The sequence below is a fragment of the Haliotis rufescens genome, unplaced genomic scaffold (assembly GCF_023055435.1).
Source record: "Haliotis rufescens isolate VD_foot unplaced genomic scaffold, xgHalRufe1.0.p SCAF_16, whole genome shotgun sequence".
NCBI lineage: Eukaryota > Metazoa > Mollusca > Gastropoda > Lepetellida > Haliotidae > Haliotis > Haliotis rufescens.
In genome coordinates this window covers 17,816,763-17,834,372 of record NW_025963846.1, presented here as the reverse complement: position 1 = coordinate 17,834,372, position 17,610 = coordinate 17,816,763, and the positions used below count along the sequence as shown (strand labels likewise).

The 17,610-nt window shown below is 38.9% G+C and overlaps 1 protein-coding gene across 4 annotated transcripts in view; it reads left to right on the top strand.

Moving 5' to 3' along the window:
- LOC124121356 overlaps positions 1 to 15,631 on the top strand; it is a 79,940-nt gene extending 64,309 nt beyond the window's left edge. For all 4 annotated transcript variants that reach the window (XM_048396939.1, XM_048396941.1, XM_048396940.1 and 1 more), the window contains 6 exons: positions 916 to 944; positions 2,489 to 2,610; positions 5,319 to 5,433; positions 5,742 to 5,760; positions 7,437 to 7,612; positions 8,845 to 15,631. In XM_048396939.1, coding sequence (XP_048252896.1) covers positions 916 to 944; positions 2,489 to 2,610; positions 5,319 to 5,433; positions 5,742 to 5,760; positions 7,437 to 7,612; positions 8,845 to 12,126 — 3,743 coding nt within the window. In that variant the 3' untranslated portion in view covers positions 12,127 to 15,631. The remainder of the gene's footprint in view (positions 1 to 915; positions 945 to 2,488; positions 2,611 to 5,318; positions 5,434 to 5,741; positions 5,761 to 7,436; positions 7,613 to 8,844) is intronic.
- The last annotated feature ends 1,979 nt before the right edge of the window (positions 15,632 to 17,610 follow it).

The following is a 17,610-nucleotide window of genomic DNA, read 5'->3' as shown; positions in this document are numbered from 1 at the left end:
ATGGTGATACAGACAGCTCCTGTGTGCCTGGCTTACAGGCCATGGTGATACAGAGAGCTCCTGTGTGCCTGGCTTGCAGGCCATGGTGATACAGAGAGCTCATGTGTGCCTGGCTTACAGGCTGTCTTGATACAGGGAGCTCATGTGTGCCTGGCTTACAGGCCATGGTGATACAGAGAGCTCCTGTGTGCCTGGCTTACAGGCCATGGTGATACAGAGTGCTCCTGTGTGCCTGGCTTACAGGGCGTCTTGATACAGAGAGCTCCTGTGTGCCTGGCTTGCAGGGCGTCTTGATACAGAGAGCTCCTGTGTGCCTGGCTTACAGGCCGTCTTGATACAGAGTGCTCCTGTGTGCCTGGCTTACAGGCCGTCTTGATACAGAGAGCTCCTGTGTGCCTGGCTTACAGGCCATGGTGATACAGAGTGCTCCTGTGTGCCTGGCTTACAGGCTGTCTTGATACAGAGTGCTCCTGTGTGCCTGGCTTACAGGGCGTCTTGATACAGAGTGCTCCTGTGTGCCTGGCTTACAGGCCGTCTTGATACAGAGTGCTCCTGTGTGCCTGGCTTACAGGGCGTCTTGATACAGAGTGCTCCTGTGTGCCAGGCTTACAGGGCGTCTTGATACAGAGAGCTCTTGTGTGCCTGCCTTACAGGCCATGGTGAAACAGACAACTCCTGTGTGCCTGGCTTGCAGGCCATGGTGATACAGAGAGCTCCTGTGTGCCTGGCTTACAGGCCATGGTGATACAGAGAGCTCCTGTGTGCCTGGCTTGCAGGCCATGGTGATACAGAGAGCTCATGTGTGCCTGGCTTACAGGCTGTCTTGATACAGGGAGCTCCTGTGTGCCTGCCTTGCACACAGGTGATACAGATGGAACAATGCTGTTTCAGATGTTGCTTGCTTGTTTTTTCCAGATACAAAGAATATGTCAGCTGTTCAAAAGGTATGTTTGTTTTCAATTCTCTCTTTCAACATGTTCAGACAAATATCTGTTTGGTGGTGCATGCCACAAACCCACCAATTCTTCCATGGTGTATTATGTATATGATCTCTAGGGTGGGTCTAAGTCAGCCATGACGTCAAATATAATGGTGTCAATTGTTTAGTAATTCATTATATTTTATAAGGCGAGTACACAATTAATAATGGTGCAACATTTGTCAAATTCCACTTAAACAATCAGGTGAATGTGGGAATTTTAAAGACTAATTTATATTCATTCATGAAATTAAATGAAATGAAGGTGGAAATCCTTTAGTGACTGAAAGAGCAACATTGATTACATCTATACATGGGGACAGATATATATGTAGATATATCAGTTCCATTTCTTCAAATAATTTCATTCACCAACATGTATCAGACTAGAGGACACAATAATGGCCCAAACACTGCTGAGTTCAACATGGAACTCACTATGAAAATATTCTGTTTGGTTTTTTTGCAATGGTACTTTGGTACCCTCGGTATCAAATGCACAGGGGTTAAAAGCCAATTGTGGGGTTTTCCCCAGAACTGAGTAAAAGCACCTGTCCCTTTCACAACCTGGTTCCCAAGTTCTGCTATTGAATCTTGGTAACTTCACTTTATGCTTTTGTCCAGATTAAGACTGAACACTCACATCCATCATGTAGGTATTCCAGTGACAACACATTGCATGCCTGATGTTCAAAACTATTCCTTATTGAGACTTCACACCATGTGCACTGATCTCATTAATTTACTCAGACAACAGGTACTGTGGCAACAAGTGAAAGGGTTATAAGTTAAATGTTTGTTTAATGATTAAAGTTAAACTGATGGTGTCGGAAGTCGAATCCTTTTCCGATATGGAGAACAAATGTCATGTGGTTTTTTAACAAATAAAGCAGATGTTGGTTGGACATTGATGTTATTGCTGTACTCTCACCTTCACCAAATACATGTAATCACATGGGAAACACCATGAAATGTATGCGAGCCAGTGATTACCCCACAGTTTAACCTATTTCCACAGTATCTTGAAAAATGTTATTGTGAGGGACGACTGTACCAGTTTGCAAAACGATCTACTTTGTATGGGCCCCATCTTCCAGTCATCCAACGACATGATGGGTGTGTGGTAGTCCAGTAGTTAAAGAGTTCACTTGTCACGCTGAGAGCTTGGGTTTGCTTACCGACATGGATACAATGTGTGAAGCCCATTTGTGTGCCCTGCCATGATATTGCTGGAATATTGCTAAAAGCGACGTAAACCCATACTCACTCATTCACTCCAATGACATGAAATGCAATGAGGATTGTAGAAGTTCAAAATCCTTCTGCTGGTGTGTTGCTTTGTGCATAGTTTTTGGAGTGTCATGTTTTTCATAAACTTTATGCAATGGTAGTTTTACTTTCCGAATATCTCTCTGAGCATGTCAACATTTTCACACAAGTTTTAGGGGGTGGTGGGAATCTGTTAGAATGCACTATTACTTTTTGTAAATGTGACTTTTTCTGTTGCAGAAAAACTTAAACCGTCGCCTTTTTGTGAACAATGTGTCTGCCGCGACCACCCTGAAAGAGGTGTACGACTACTTTGTGAAATGGGGTGAACTGTCTTACTACGCACTCAGACCAACTGCCACGTAAGTACAATTATCAGCTTTGTTAGTACGCCAGCAGAAGACCCCAGGGTGCAGCAGGTTACCATTACTCTATCATGCTCTATGTTTGTGGGGGAACAGGTGGCCCTGTTGTCTAAGGTTTGACGTGCAGAGTTGCATCCCTTGGGCATGTCAGGAAACCAAAAATCTTATGAACCCTCTACCTCCATTACATCATTGCCAAATTCATGTATTTTAGCTACTATCACACTATAACTAAATTTTCAGATTTTCAACAAAGTCCTCTTCACTGTCAACTTCACACAACTAGTTGTTGACACATTATCACCAATTAGCGTTCAGCTCCTCTGTGTGCAAAGAATGGAAAATTCTCACTTCTTTCCTGTGTGCTAGAGTGAACATCAACATTTTTTAAAGTCTCTTTCTCTAGCTCTTTGGATATGTAGTCACACTTTAGCTAGCTGTTTTCAGTTATTTTCAGTCTGTTCCCAAGTCAACATGGTGTCGTCCTCTCCCTTAACTTGTAAATCATGATTAGGAGAGATCCTCATTCTTTCTGCTGGAAGTGTAGAAACGTCTTTTGCAGTCCTTTGCAGTGAACTGAAAAGCTTAATGTGGGAGGAAAGCTTGAAGTGATGCAGGTCTCAGATGTTTACCACTTTGGTGAAACCCACGGGCACCGTTCTGGCGCTGACAAACCTTAAAACATAATCCGGGCGAACTGGGATTCAAATCCACAATCATAGGTTTCAATATGCCCAAGGGACGCAACTCTGCACAGTGAATTGCGGCACCTTAGACGACTGTGCCACCCATGCCCCCACATCATGATTGAAACTGTAAACTGAATGACTGTGTGAAATTTTCATTAGACCTTCACCTCAAGGAAACTGCCAAATATGTACAACAATGTTTACTTAAGAATTGACCTTCCCTTTGTGTGAGTTCATTGGAGTATGAACCTTCATAGAGTGAGGGCCAAACTGTATGAATGTCGGAGCTTGCAAGTTGTTAATGAACCTGTGGCGGTTACATGTGTTAGTCATCACTGATCAACTGGCTGATCATTGAAAGGTGATTAAAGATGCATCAAACAGACACTAAGGTAAATTCACAGAAGGTTTCTATTTCAATTGGGTTATTACATTTTTCATTGGGTAACCAATATATTTTCACTGATCTATTCATCACTCTATTGGGTTTTTCACTCTATTTGAGTTTAAAAAAGAATGAAATAATGATTTCAATGTATATAACGGTCCTATATATATACATTGAAATCATTATTTCATTCTTTTTAAAACTCAAATAGAGTGAAAAACCCAATAGAGTGATGAATAGATCATATATACATTGAAATCATTATTTCAGTCTTTTTTAAACTCAAATAGAGTGAAAAACCCAATAGAGTGATGAATAGATCAGTAAAAATATATTGGTTACCCAATGAAAAATGTAATAACCCAATTGAAATAGAAACCTTTGAGTGAAAACTCAATTGCTCAAAAAGTTATCTGGAGCTCTGTAATCAGTTTGAAATTTGACAATCTGTGTATTGTTTGGGGTTTTATGTTTTCCATTGCAACCCAACGACTGGGTGGAAAATGCAGATAAATACAAAGTAACAATAAGATATATGGATGAACAACTTCTTTATTACGATTAGGAGCAATGTTTCAGTGTAGGTTCTAACACCTTTATCAAGCAAGTGATGTGCAGAGTAAGGTTGACAAGCATATATATACAGGTATGAGGAAGTGTTTATACAGTTGAGTAGATTAGGATGTTTAGTAACACAAAAGGGGTGATATTAGGGAAACATCTTAACAGGTGAAGCCAGTAGTATAAACAAAAGATTATGACAGATTGGGATCTTTGATGAGTTGATGGTATGCATTGATGGTTGGATTCTTCTGATGTTGTTTGATGTTGAATTTTCTGATTTTGAAGTCTTTGAGGTTGGTTGTAAGGGCTTTGATTTTGTCCCACTGGATGCTGTGGTAGGGGTTGTCATGGGTATGGTCTGAAAGAGCTGACTTGGAGTCAACTATTGAGGCAGAGCTTTGGTGTTTAGGTTTTGATGGGCCTTGATGTTTCACCAATGAAAGCTTGTCCACAATTATATGGAGTGTGTACACTGCTCCTGATGGTTCTTGCTGTTGGCTGGATGGTGGTGTTCCTGTGGCTTTAATGGTGTTCTCAATTTTGGCTTTTTTCTCCAAGAGTCTCTGGATTTTTCACTCTCTCTCTCTCACACACTCCCGCACGCACACACACACACACACGTGCGCGCACGCACGCACACGCACACGCACACACACACACACACACACACACACACACACACACTCCCCATGGTATCCCCACTATCACCCTTAATTACCAAGATCTTTTGGCAGTGATGTAAAAGAGGTAGTGTTCTTAGAATTAATAGCAAAGATAAAGGTTGTTCCTTTGATCATGGGTTGGTGATATAACTAGAATAATGTTCACAGCAGTGTTGGCTTCATCACTTGTATAGATTGTATTGAATGTGATGATTTTAGGTTCAAGACACTGCATGTTCGTAAGAGGGGACAATGATTAGGCCTCATCACTTTGTGTTATACTAGATGTGAGGGTGTTGGTAGAACAGATTCCTAGCACCCTGTATAATAGGGAACTGCAAAAAAAACAGAAGCCAATGTCCCTATTACTGTTTCCTTATGCTGACTAATCTCTCTTTCCAGAAATAAGCTGATTGCGTTTGTAACCTATGCGGACATGGAGAATGCTTTGCAATGCTTGAATGCCGTTCACTTTCTGAATGGCAATTATTTGTATGTGCATTGCGTCACTAAAGACGTAAGTAAGCCATTTCTTTTCTCAGGTAATCTGGCCTTAAAGACAAAAATTGAGGGAACATCTTTGCAAGTTTCTTTTGATGTCCGGCTTCTTTTTTTACATGTTTCTATCTTCTCTACCATGTATACAACACACTCAATGTATTCTGGATTTAGAGCTCCCCACAACTCAATACTTGTCTTCCTGTGGAGATTCATGTGTCAAACCCATACAATTATCAAATTTCTTAATAATTGTATTGAAACTGCTGTTTATGTATGAAGGACATTGTTTACTTTGATGCTGATAATAATTTTTTATTATTACAGATGCAGGAACCACCAAGAGGTGAGAAAAGAGAGTTTTGTGTTCTTTTCATATAGATACCTGTGGATAGTCAGGGACAGAAACAGCCTCATTAAAATCATATATGTATCTTTATGCTCGCTACAGCTACATAAAGGTCTGAGGACATCCCATTACACAGGTAACGATCTTTCGCAAACTTTCACTGACCAATAAAATGTCAACAGGAAGTCGACAAGCTAATCAGAAAGCAGCTTTATTGAGATTGAATGACAGTACTTCCCATGGGCTATGGAAAGTCTCTTCCATTTGAAATGTTTATCTGTCTTTCAGAATGCCCTGCTTTAACCTTTTCATGCTTTCATGATTTGAAAACACATTTGGACTTTCATTTTCACACTCTTATAAGCAATGCCCTGATTGGTTGGATGAAAGGGTGTTCTGGCATCACCTGCAATGGAAAGTCTTCAAATCTTTGTGTAGTACTAAGTACAAATTAAAAGAGTACTATCATCTGATTTTAATGAGATTGTGACTGTAAACAGTATCTCATGTCTAGTATTTGGTCCTGACTAATATGGATTGGGTCTGCCCATATGAATCTAAAATGGCTGCCACTGCAACCTTTTTTATGGATGTTTTTTCTCAATGTAATGAAGTTTGGTTTTTAGTGTAACTAATTATGAGATTCAGCACATATGTTGCTCTTGTTTTGACCACACTCTTATATTCTCTGAAAATGCTGTTTCACTGACAAATGTACCATTATATTGTAATATTGGGTTAATATCGCTGTGATAATGTCTGAATATTGTTGTAATGTTAAGGTTGTAATCGTTGGGATATATACTAACACATCATATAGATAACACATGTTTTTATAGTTGAATTTAATTATTAGGATTGACTGTGGATCATTAAGGTATGAATCGAAAAACAGTACAAACTGTAGGAAACCATGTAGCGGATTCTTACAAAAGTTTACACATTGGTTTGTGATATTCCTAAATATTGTTGTAATGTTGTTGTGACAGTTGGTATATACTGTTACATCGCTGTAATATTGTTGTAGTGAAAACAATATGGTATTACATTGATGTACCATTGCTCTGATGTATTTTAAAATATTACTGTAATATTACCATAGTATTGCTGTGATATATTTTTTAAATACTGTGGTGAAATATAACTTTGTATGGATATCACGGTAGTTTTTCTGTGATTGCTGTAAATACTGTGATATATTGATGTCATATATTGATGTAATGTGGCTGTGATACAGATATGATACTGCTTCATTACTGCTGCATTGTTGCTATTATACAAGAGTAATGTGGCTGTGAAATTGCTGTATTGTTGCTGTGATACAAGAGTAATGTGGCTGTGAAATTGCTGTAATGCTGTATTGTTGCTGTGATACAAGAGTAATGTGGCTGTGAAATTGCTGTAATGCTGTATTGTTGCTGTGATACAAGAGTAATGTGGCTGTGAAATTGCTGTAATGCTATATTGTTGCTGTGATACAAGAGTAATGTGGCTGTGATATTGCTGTAATGCTATATTGTTGCTGTGATACAAGAGTAATGTGGCTGTGATATTGCTGTAATGCTATATTGTTGCTTTGATACAAGAGTATTGTGGCTGTCCTACATCTGTGATATTACCATGTTACTGACTATAAAACAAAGATACATTCATGCTTCATGCTTTGTGAACAGCTTCCGACTTGTGTAAGTCTGATGTCTCCCGGGATGCTTCTGCTATACCTGCCAGATCTCCCCAGGGTGCTCCTGCTGTACCTGCAAGATCTCCCCAGGGTGCTCCTGCTAGACCTGCCAGATCTCCCCAGGGTGCTCCTGCTGTACCTGCAAGATCTGCTGGACCCTCCAGTCCTGTGAGTCTTTGCTTTAACCAAGCTTGAAGTTCTAGACAACTTTCAAAGTTGTGTCGTGTATACAAGTCCTGTATATTCAATGACATTGTTAACAGTAGACAAGGGGGAATTCATATTCAATAACACTGTTACCAGGAGGCAAGGAGAAGTTCATGTTCAATAACACTGTTACCAGGAGACAAGTGGAAGTTCATGTTCAATAACATTGTTACCAGTAGACAAGTGGAAGTTCATGTTCAATAACATTGTTACCAGTAGACAAGTGGAAGTTCATGTTCAATAACATTGTTACCAGTAGACAAGTGGAAGTTCATGTTCAATAACATTGTTACCAGTAGACAAGTGGAAGTTCATGTTCAATAACATTGTTACCAGTAGACAAGTGGAAGTTCATGTTCAATAACATTGTTACCAGTAGACAAGTGGAAGTTCATGTTCAATAACACTGTTACCAGTAGACAAGTGGAAGTTCATGTTCAATAACATTGTTACCAGTAGACAAGTGGAAGTTCATGTTCAATAACATTGTTACCAGTAGACAAGTGGAAGTTCATGTTCAATAACATTGTTAACAGTAGACAAGAGGAAGTCTGTTCCAGTTCCTCAAGATCATCCTTCTTTAGATCTCAATCAAGCTGCTAACAAACAGGTCACCATCAAGTGCTCTCATAAGGCTTCCAGATTTCACATAAATACATCAAAATGAAATTCCCTTCTTGCATGTGACACCTGAGAGTAATAACTACGAAGAATTATTTTCTACCAATACCATAAACTAAATATTTAATTTCTAATCCTGCATTATTCCTTAAGGCATGTATTGCTTTCTTTCGACAGAAAAAGGTAGCTGTGTGAGGTTCAGCTAAAGGAGAAGTTGTTCTCTCCTCCCCCCCCCTACACACACACACACACACACACACACACTCACATTGTTTTTGATTGATTATATTTTGTTTTGAGGATGAACTTGGTAAAAAATTCATGATATGCGTTTTGTCCAGTTGTAAATAATTTAAATAGAAACATATACAGGCTGCAAATGTTGTATGATGTAATTATGTTGTCTCATGTAATATGGCAATTTTATAGTGGTACACTTTTCTTCATGTTTTGAAAATAGTATGTCCCAGTTCTAATTGCGTCTGCATGATGAAATGATGCAATAACTTTCTAAAACCTGAAATATATGTCAGCTAACTCTAGCTTTACATGATTCAATGTTGTTCTTTCAGAGACAGACATCTGAAACCTTTCCATCTTGGAGGGAACAAAGACACTGTGAAACTGTCCAACCACAAAGATTCCCTGAAACTTTCAAATCACAGAGATTGCATGAAGTTAGTCATCCACAAGATGCCATGGAGCCACAAAGGTTGCCTGAAGATGTGTCACGAAGGATGCCTGAACATTTCCAGTCACAAAGATTGCCAGAAACCTTCCAGTCACGTAGGATACCTGAAGATATACATCCACAAAAGTTACCTGAAGTGTACCAGCCAAGGTTGTTGCCTGAAGATGTCAAGCCAAGAAGGCAGTCCAGCCCAGAACATTTTGTTCCAGGTTTGACACCAGCAGACAGTGTCTCAGGCACACCACCAAATATTCCATTAGGAACTGAATATGACTGCAATGTTTCTGGATGTTTCTATAAAGGAACATCATTGCAGTTTGAGCGTCACTGGACAGAGCGACATGAAGCAAAGGTTGTCGATCTCATCTGTCCATTTTGTAGTATGGGATGTGTGGACGCAGATGATTTTTGTGAACACCTGGATTTCTTTCACGGGATCGAGGACAAAATAGAAATGTCAAAATTCTTACAGATGGCTAAACGACAGGAGAGAGATAACATTCACTTTGTCATGCCAGGCAATGTGACAAAGGAAAGCTGTATGAGAGTTGCACAGCCTGTTCAACATGAACCAACCAGATTAAAAGCACCACCCCAACAAAAGACAGATGCTGGAGAATGCACGTTTACTGGCACTATGGATGAGTCCCTTAACCACTGGAACAAAAACCATGTTTTTGAACTCATTCACCTTAGGTGTCCAATATGCCCTAAAACATTCAAGAAGGAAGCATCTCTTAAATTTCATATCAAACATGTACATCCGACAATAGAGATGTATTCCGAAAAAGAACCAGAAGATCTTGAGGCTTACTTTGAAGAGTCTCAGAACTTTAATCTCGGAAGTAGTCAGAATGAAACTGCTTTTCATGATTTGCAAAGAGAAGTACCCAAATCCCGTACACCCACACAAACAATTTCAGATGTGTGTTCAAGAAGTATTCATGATGGAAACAGGTCTACACAGACAAAGCCCACAGCTTCATCCAGTCCACCATTGCAGTCTGGCCAGAATGTGCCAAGGCCCAACTTGGTACCCAGCTTGCCAACCCAGCAGCCTGTTCCCAGACTTGATCCACCACCTCTGGCAACCCATGTGCCACTTCCTCCACTACAGCTTATTCAGTCTCAACAAAAAATTGTCAGTGCTCCGCCATTGATGGACAGACACCCAGTCCCACCTCCTACAGATATACCCACCAAACAAGCAGTTCCTTTACTTGGGGTTGTAACACCCTTCTATCCCTCAACATCTGTCCCAAACCCTGTGCCACCTTGTGTAAGACCTTCAGTCTCAACGCCTCAACCCGCTGCTGCAAGTCCATTTGATCCACCAGCATCTCCTCAGCCATCTGTTACTGGGATTGCAAATACCTTTAGTCAAAAACCGGTGGCAGCTGCTTCAGGGCCTGATGTGAGTGTTCAACCACACCAACCTCCTGCATGCTATTCCCAAACTGGACTTCAACCCCAAGAAAGTGCACAATCACATCAAGCTCCAATAATAGTTCCACCACAACCCCAAATTGGTGCTCCAGTAGTAGAAGATATACAGGAAAAGTCTTCAAAAGAGGAGGAATCCCAGAGTGAACCAAAGGTAACTGACATAACAGCAAGTGCTGAATTGAAAAGATCTCTGCAGCCTGGTTCCGTTCTTGCTCTGAGACCAGAATGGACAAAGACATTGAAGGTTACACGCCCCGAAACAACAACTCTTGACAAAACTGATTCTATGAAAAAGAAGAGCTTCACAGCCCCAAGTATAGAGACTCCAAAGTTCGATGGAACAGACCCAGATAGTGTCCGAAAGTTCTTACTTTGGAATCATATAATGATGGAAAGATTAGAGGATGCTCATATTAAAGTAAGAAGAAGGCTTGAAGCAGATGTGGAAGAAAGTGATGATGATGATAAAGAGCATCTTCAGCAAAGGAAAGATAACCGTGGTGTGGCAAGGGAAGTATTTCAGCAAAGGACAGATGGCCATGGTCGGTCAAGGAAAGAATTTCAGAACAGGAGAGATTGGAATGTGGAAAAAGAGGAACATGTGGAAGTGTACGTGGATGAATTTGGGAATGAAGATGAAGAATATGCTCTGGCCTATGTGGATGAAGATGGAGTTCATGTGATGGATGATGGTTTTGTGATGGGAGAAGGAGGTCCTGTTAAAAAGGGAGAGAGAATAGGTGATGAAACTAGTGACATGTATCATGGAATAGACCAGGGGTCAAGGAGCAATAGAATCAGGGAAGAGTCAAGAAGTCATGGTCAGAGGGGCTATGGAGGAGGAGAAACAAGAAGTGGTCACAAAAATCTTGATGAAAGAGACATGCAGATTTACAAGAGAGGACAAGAGGAGTACATTGAGGACGATAGATTTTCTGAGGAAGAGTATTTAGAATATAGAGAGGATGACAGAATTAGTATCAGTAGGAGAAACAGCAGTCACAGCATGAGGAAGAATGAGGATAGAAGGTCACAAAGGTTTAAGGAGCAAGACTCTGTCTTGGATGGAAGAAGACATTTTAGCCCTCCCCTTAGCAGGTGCATTGAAGGACGGGAAGATGAATTTGAGGCCTTTGAAGTTTCTGATGAGCTCTTTGATGAAGGTCATGAACGTTTTGTTGAAGAGGCAGATAAACAAGGATCCATTGCACATGGCAAAAGTTCCAAAACAGATGGATCAGTGAGAAGGAGTGGTAAAGAAGGAAAGAGAGGTGGAGGAAAGGACATAGTCTATGTTGGTACCACAAAATCTCGAAAGATGCGTAGCAAGTGGACTGATGATGAAGATGATCATGAGCATTCAGCAAAGGATAAAGGTACTTGTATCAAAGATAAGAATGGAAAGTTTCAGAATAGACACTTCATGGGAGGTAAAACTCAGGGAGACAAGGATAACAGCTCCAAGACAAAGGGTCAGAGCTTGAAGAATAAGGAAGTCACCTCGGAGCAGGTCAGCAGAGGTAACAACAAGGAAAGCAAAGGTGGCGATAACACTGAGGGAAACGAGGGGAAGCAATTGGAACAGGAAGATGATGATATCAGCGAGGGTGATTTCAGTGGAGATGGTAGCATCTGTGACATGGATGACTTTGACATGGATGACATTGACATGGATGACATTGACATGGATGACTTTGTTATCAAGGATGCAGTGTGAATTGGAAACTCTTTAGCTAATTATCATGAAGATACATGCCTTTTGTAAAGGGCATATGTCTTTAGCTATATAGCCCAGAAGGCAAGCTGGTAGAAGTGAGGGTGTTCTCAGTGGAGATGGTAGCATCGATAAGTTTGACATGGATGTTGTGTAAATTATAAACTTTGTTGATAATCATTAAGAATATACATGCTTTTGGAAGGAGCAGATGTTTGTACTCCTATACCCAGGAGAACAAGCTGTTGGTGATCCAACGTCACTTCTTTCCTTTGTGTGCTGAGGTAAACATCAAAACCTAATGTTTGGTGGTTTTCTGCTGGATCATGGTACAGAAATCCATTCTCACAATTTCTTTACTCATTCAGGATTTGTCAGACGTATGTTACTTTTATTCAGAAATCTATATTGCCACATCCATAATTGATGTTATGCTAGACTGACAAGGCAAATAACTGTAGAAAGTTGTATTTTTGATTTTGCATCATCATTTCAGCCCTACCCCTTGTTCTTCTGATGGACAGCATTTTAGTGATTGTATCTTTGTAAGATTTGTTTATATGTTATTTCACATTTTGATATACAATGTGTTATGCATTTCTTTATAACCTGCTGCTCTTAAGTACTGCAAGGTTGCATCCTCTGTGTCAGTGGTTCAATTATGATCCTTGGCCTGTCAACACAATACCTGTGGGCTTCTATGTGCTTCATAGGCACGCCTCCCACTTAACATGCTATGATATAACTGAAATACTCTTCAAAGAAATGCACCACTTGCTTTTATTTTTTTACGGTCTCTTTTTCAAGATTTTGGTCACTAAATTAAGTGAGTGTAAAGGCAGATGACTCTGGCTGCCTTGTTAAATGTGAAATTACCTCCCTTTTTCACAATCACAGAATTCATACCTCCAAGAGCTGGAAAGGAGTTGTAATTGTGTTAAGTGTCGACTTCACAATTGATACAATAAATTAAACCAGAAATCTAGATCTAAGAGAATTCACTGTGAAACCAACAAAAAACAAAGAATTGTTATACAATAAACAATTGCAGTACAATATGAACTAGGACGACATGGACAATAATTTACGAGGAATGACGGATTATATGTCCCAAGTGAAATTAAAGATGTTGTTTCAACATTAATTTCACGATGGACAAAAAATCTGTCATTCCTCATCACGAGTAGTTTCTTGTTTTTTACTCATCATCAGCTTATGAATAACAAGCTGTAAAGAAAGAGGGGAAGTTGCATTTCACCATATTCATACGCATGTGAAAAACAGCATCAGATTTGTGCTTTTTTACCTGATCACATACAGTCTACACTCAACACTTAGATTCTACAAATGCGAAATAGTTATTTTGAGCGGCCTTAATTCTTTGACAATTTAAGCAATATATAATGAATTTGGGAGATAAATATGCATTTTGATTCATTTATAATTGTACAACAATGAATTTAAAATGACTTGGCATTGGTGTTAATGCAAAATTCAAACCTGTGTTAACAGTGTGCCATTATTCGCCTCAAAGTCACGAGCTCTCATGACTACGAAAAAAAACCAACTGGTTTGGCTATTCTCAACAAAAACAATCTGTGTAAACTAATTCTACAAAAAGTAAGGTTTTTTTGACAGACTCTTTCAAGTGAGCATATATCTAACTTTGTCTTTTCGTTGTCTTTTAAACTCTCGCCCACTGTCATAGAATTTGTTTTAAACCGTGACAATGCTATTGTTTCATTGTAAGGTATCCCAATGAGTTGGGTTTTTTAATACTTTCTTGAATGTCTTTCATTTAGTTTAAAACGAGGTACTTGTGCTAAAACTGCTCAGTGGCTATGTTATGTTCGGTATTCTTCCAACCAAATTTCCTTCAATCTTAATCAGAGTTTCACTTTTATCGGGAACAGGAATGTTGACATTGTTGTTTACATGTAGGGAAAGCGGATGATTTAGTCAATCAGATTTTCACTTCTTACAAATCTTAATTAGTTTTTATGATTTGACTAGTCCATTATCATAAACATCATGTGTGAACGATATTTTATTTGGATTAATAACAAATATTTTAGAACACCTTATGTTGCAGATTTTACATGACAAACCTCATATATCATTTGTGGAAAATGACAAATGAGAAAAAGTAGTTCCATCAATGTGTCATTAACCAATGAAGTTACAGGCAATTGGGATCGATGACATGTATCAACCAAGTCAGCGAGCCTGACCACCCGATCCCGTTCGTCGCCTTTTACGACAAGCATAGTTGCCTTTTACGGCAAGTATGGGTTGCTGAAGACCTATTCTACCCCAGAATCTTCACGGGTCCTGTAGCAACTAGCATTGACAAAGGAATTCAGAACATTCAGATAGCACTGACTAAGGAATTCAGAACATTCAGATATGACACCACCAGTTTAAAATCGGCATCCCCATCATCATCATCATCATCATCATCATCATCATCATCATCATCATCATCATCATCATCATCCAATCTATTCATTCTTCTAATACAGTACTTATTAAAGAAATCAGGCTAATATTTCCCGTGTCAAGGTAAAAGTTTGTTGTTTTAGTTGATTTCCAAGAGTTTACACCCTAAGGGCTGTGGTCATTTTAAAGAAATCACTCAATTAATTGACGGTTTTAGAAACTGACATGAGTTTTATTTCTGAAAAGAAGAATTAAAGATCTTGATGGTGTTTTTCTTTCATTCCAGAATTAACATTTACAGATTTGCATTTGTAAACAAAGTAACTATAAAAACAACTCCTAAACAACTTCAGTTCTTCTTTCTGCATTGTGAATACCTCATTGGTGTAGTGGATAGAGCATATACATCATTGATCAGTGGTTCGGATAGTGTCTGCCCAGCGTCAGGAAGGTTGGTGTTTGTTACCCTACCTGGTGCTTAGCATTAAGGGAATAATAGAAGGACAGGTGGGCTCAGAGTCTGTATACTGTGTCTGAGTGGAGTGTCCATGTGGTATGGTTTTTCTGTGGGATAGCACTATAAAGTCAGCATTAAAGTCTGGACTCTCTCTCTCTCTCTCTCTCTCTCTCTCTCTCTCTCTCTCTCTCTCTCTCTCTCTCTCTCTCTCTCTCTCTCTCTCACTCACTCACTCACTCACATGACAATATTCTTAAGTTTCTTTTAAACTGATACATGTCTTACACTGTCAGTTATTCATATAAATATGCAACAACCTCAAGGTTTTGGGATTTGCTCTATTAGTCTTTGACTATATGTCCTTGTGATTATGTTTATGTACTCTACTCTAATTTCCTAGATATACTAAAAGAGATGAGAATATTATGTGTGTATATCATCAAGTTTATCATGGATGGTTTGTTTGTAATTCATACGAGCTATGTTGGCGATAACACACCCCTTGTTTCATGCTGCTGTTGACATTGAACTCTCCAGATAAATAACAATTCACAGATACCCTTGATCTGTTCTCATGGAGAGACTTTATAGTTAAATAAAATATACCCTTCACCCTGAGTTTCTGTATTTGTTTCAGAGGCACTCTCTGTTTACCCTGTCAAGGCTTTCATGGCTTCAATTTAACAGACAACATTTAGAGATTTTTCTCTTATAAATAATTGAATACAAGGAACATACATATTCAAAAGTATTCCTCTTACTGAGGCAGCCAGTATATCATATGTGCTATTCTTGGAATGATTAGCCCTTTGTTGACATTACCAGAGCTGCAGATTAGCAGTGTATTTGCGTAAAATACCCCCCCAAATATTCAAAACCCAATTACTTTCTATAAACTTGTGTACAATTAAATTGTGTATGTGTAAACGCATGCATTTAATGAAAAACTCAAATGTATAAAAACAGCCTGCCTAAATACCCAAATGAAGCTTTTTCAGCATGCGTACAAAGGAGCTGGTTTCCGAAATACAATTACGAGGGAACCCAATAGAGTAATGAATAGATGAGTGAAAATATATTGGTTACCCAATGGAAAATATAATAACTCAATTAAAATAGAAACCCTGGAGTAAAAACTCAATTGCTCAAAAGGTTATCTGGAGCTCTGCATTACACAAAACAAGCTCAGCTCATGTTCACCTCAACCACAGGTTACCTTAATCTCATAGTCTGAAGTTAAGCCCATTTCACAAGCTCGATCTTAAACTTAAATGTAAACTTAAATTTAAGGCAAAGGTTACAACCACAAGGCTGTATGACATTGCGAGATGAAGCCATAACTCCATATGCTGTTCAAACACAATTAGGATTCTTTGGCTATTTGTTAGTCTGTGAGTGCCTTGTTTGGACCAATTTACATAATCGTCAAATGACCTGAACGGTTACGAAATTATTGCCAACTTCAACCACATTTTAACCTAGCTTTAATAGCATGCCTACGTGTTGTTAAAACTTCAACTTTAAGAGCTGTATTAAATTTATCTTAGGTAAAATCATATTGCACAACAAATTTGGGATGGACAATGTACTTACACCCTGAATCCAATAGCAGGAAGAATTTCAAGACAAAATGCACTCATGCCTCGACAGTTACCTAAATTGTCATCACTCATTTGTGATAGTGTCAATTTTCTTTATGTAAAGATTATCAGGGGATGACAGATCAGAAACATTGGTAGAAATACCGGTTGTTAATACATGTACCATTAACGTCACTTAATATACATTCACAAGGCACTACAGATGTCAGCTCTTTCTAATATTTCCTCATTTTATAAACACGAGTTGATAAAAGTGGAAAAACTGAATTTGCAGAAGTTTTTCCACTTTTAACGAGTGTTGATGACATTTTATTTATCATCCAACACCATTCTTCCAACTTTTTCAGTTTGTTGACAATAAAAAGCAGTGTCTAAGTGTAAAAAGTACTGCTAACAGCTTCAGTAGCAGAGCCATTAGTTATGTCATTTGATTGTGACGTCTTGGTAACAATGACGTCACAATGGTCTTCAAAGCTCATTAGATTGACATGATGTCATCCACGTCACAACAAGCACCTGTCCAGACGACAAATTCACAGGGACGGGAAATCACCGACCGTCTATAAGCCTACACAAATAAAATTACAGATTGTTACGTCATTGAACGAAAAGATATAAAGCTTAACTTTACTCATTGCTGACATTTCTGACAGATAACTTATCAAATGAGAGTTAAAGATTCGCAATAGATACAGTCTACGTCAATAATTTGTAAATCTGATATTAATATCTAATATCCATGGCATAATGTTGGAAATTGAGCTGTCATGTTATGATAATACATTAAATTTTCTGAGGAGATTTATAATGTGTATTTGATGAGATATATATATATACGTACACAATTGGTTATCAATTATCTTGTACAATCACAGCATATACCATGTACATTAGATATCTATTGACTCACGGAAACTACTATTTCAGCAAACCAATCATAGCGCCATTATCACAGTTTCAGTAGTGGCGCTCCATTTGTTCACCGGCAAG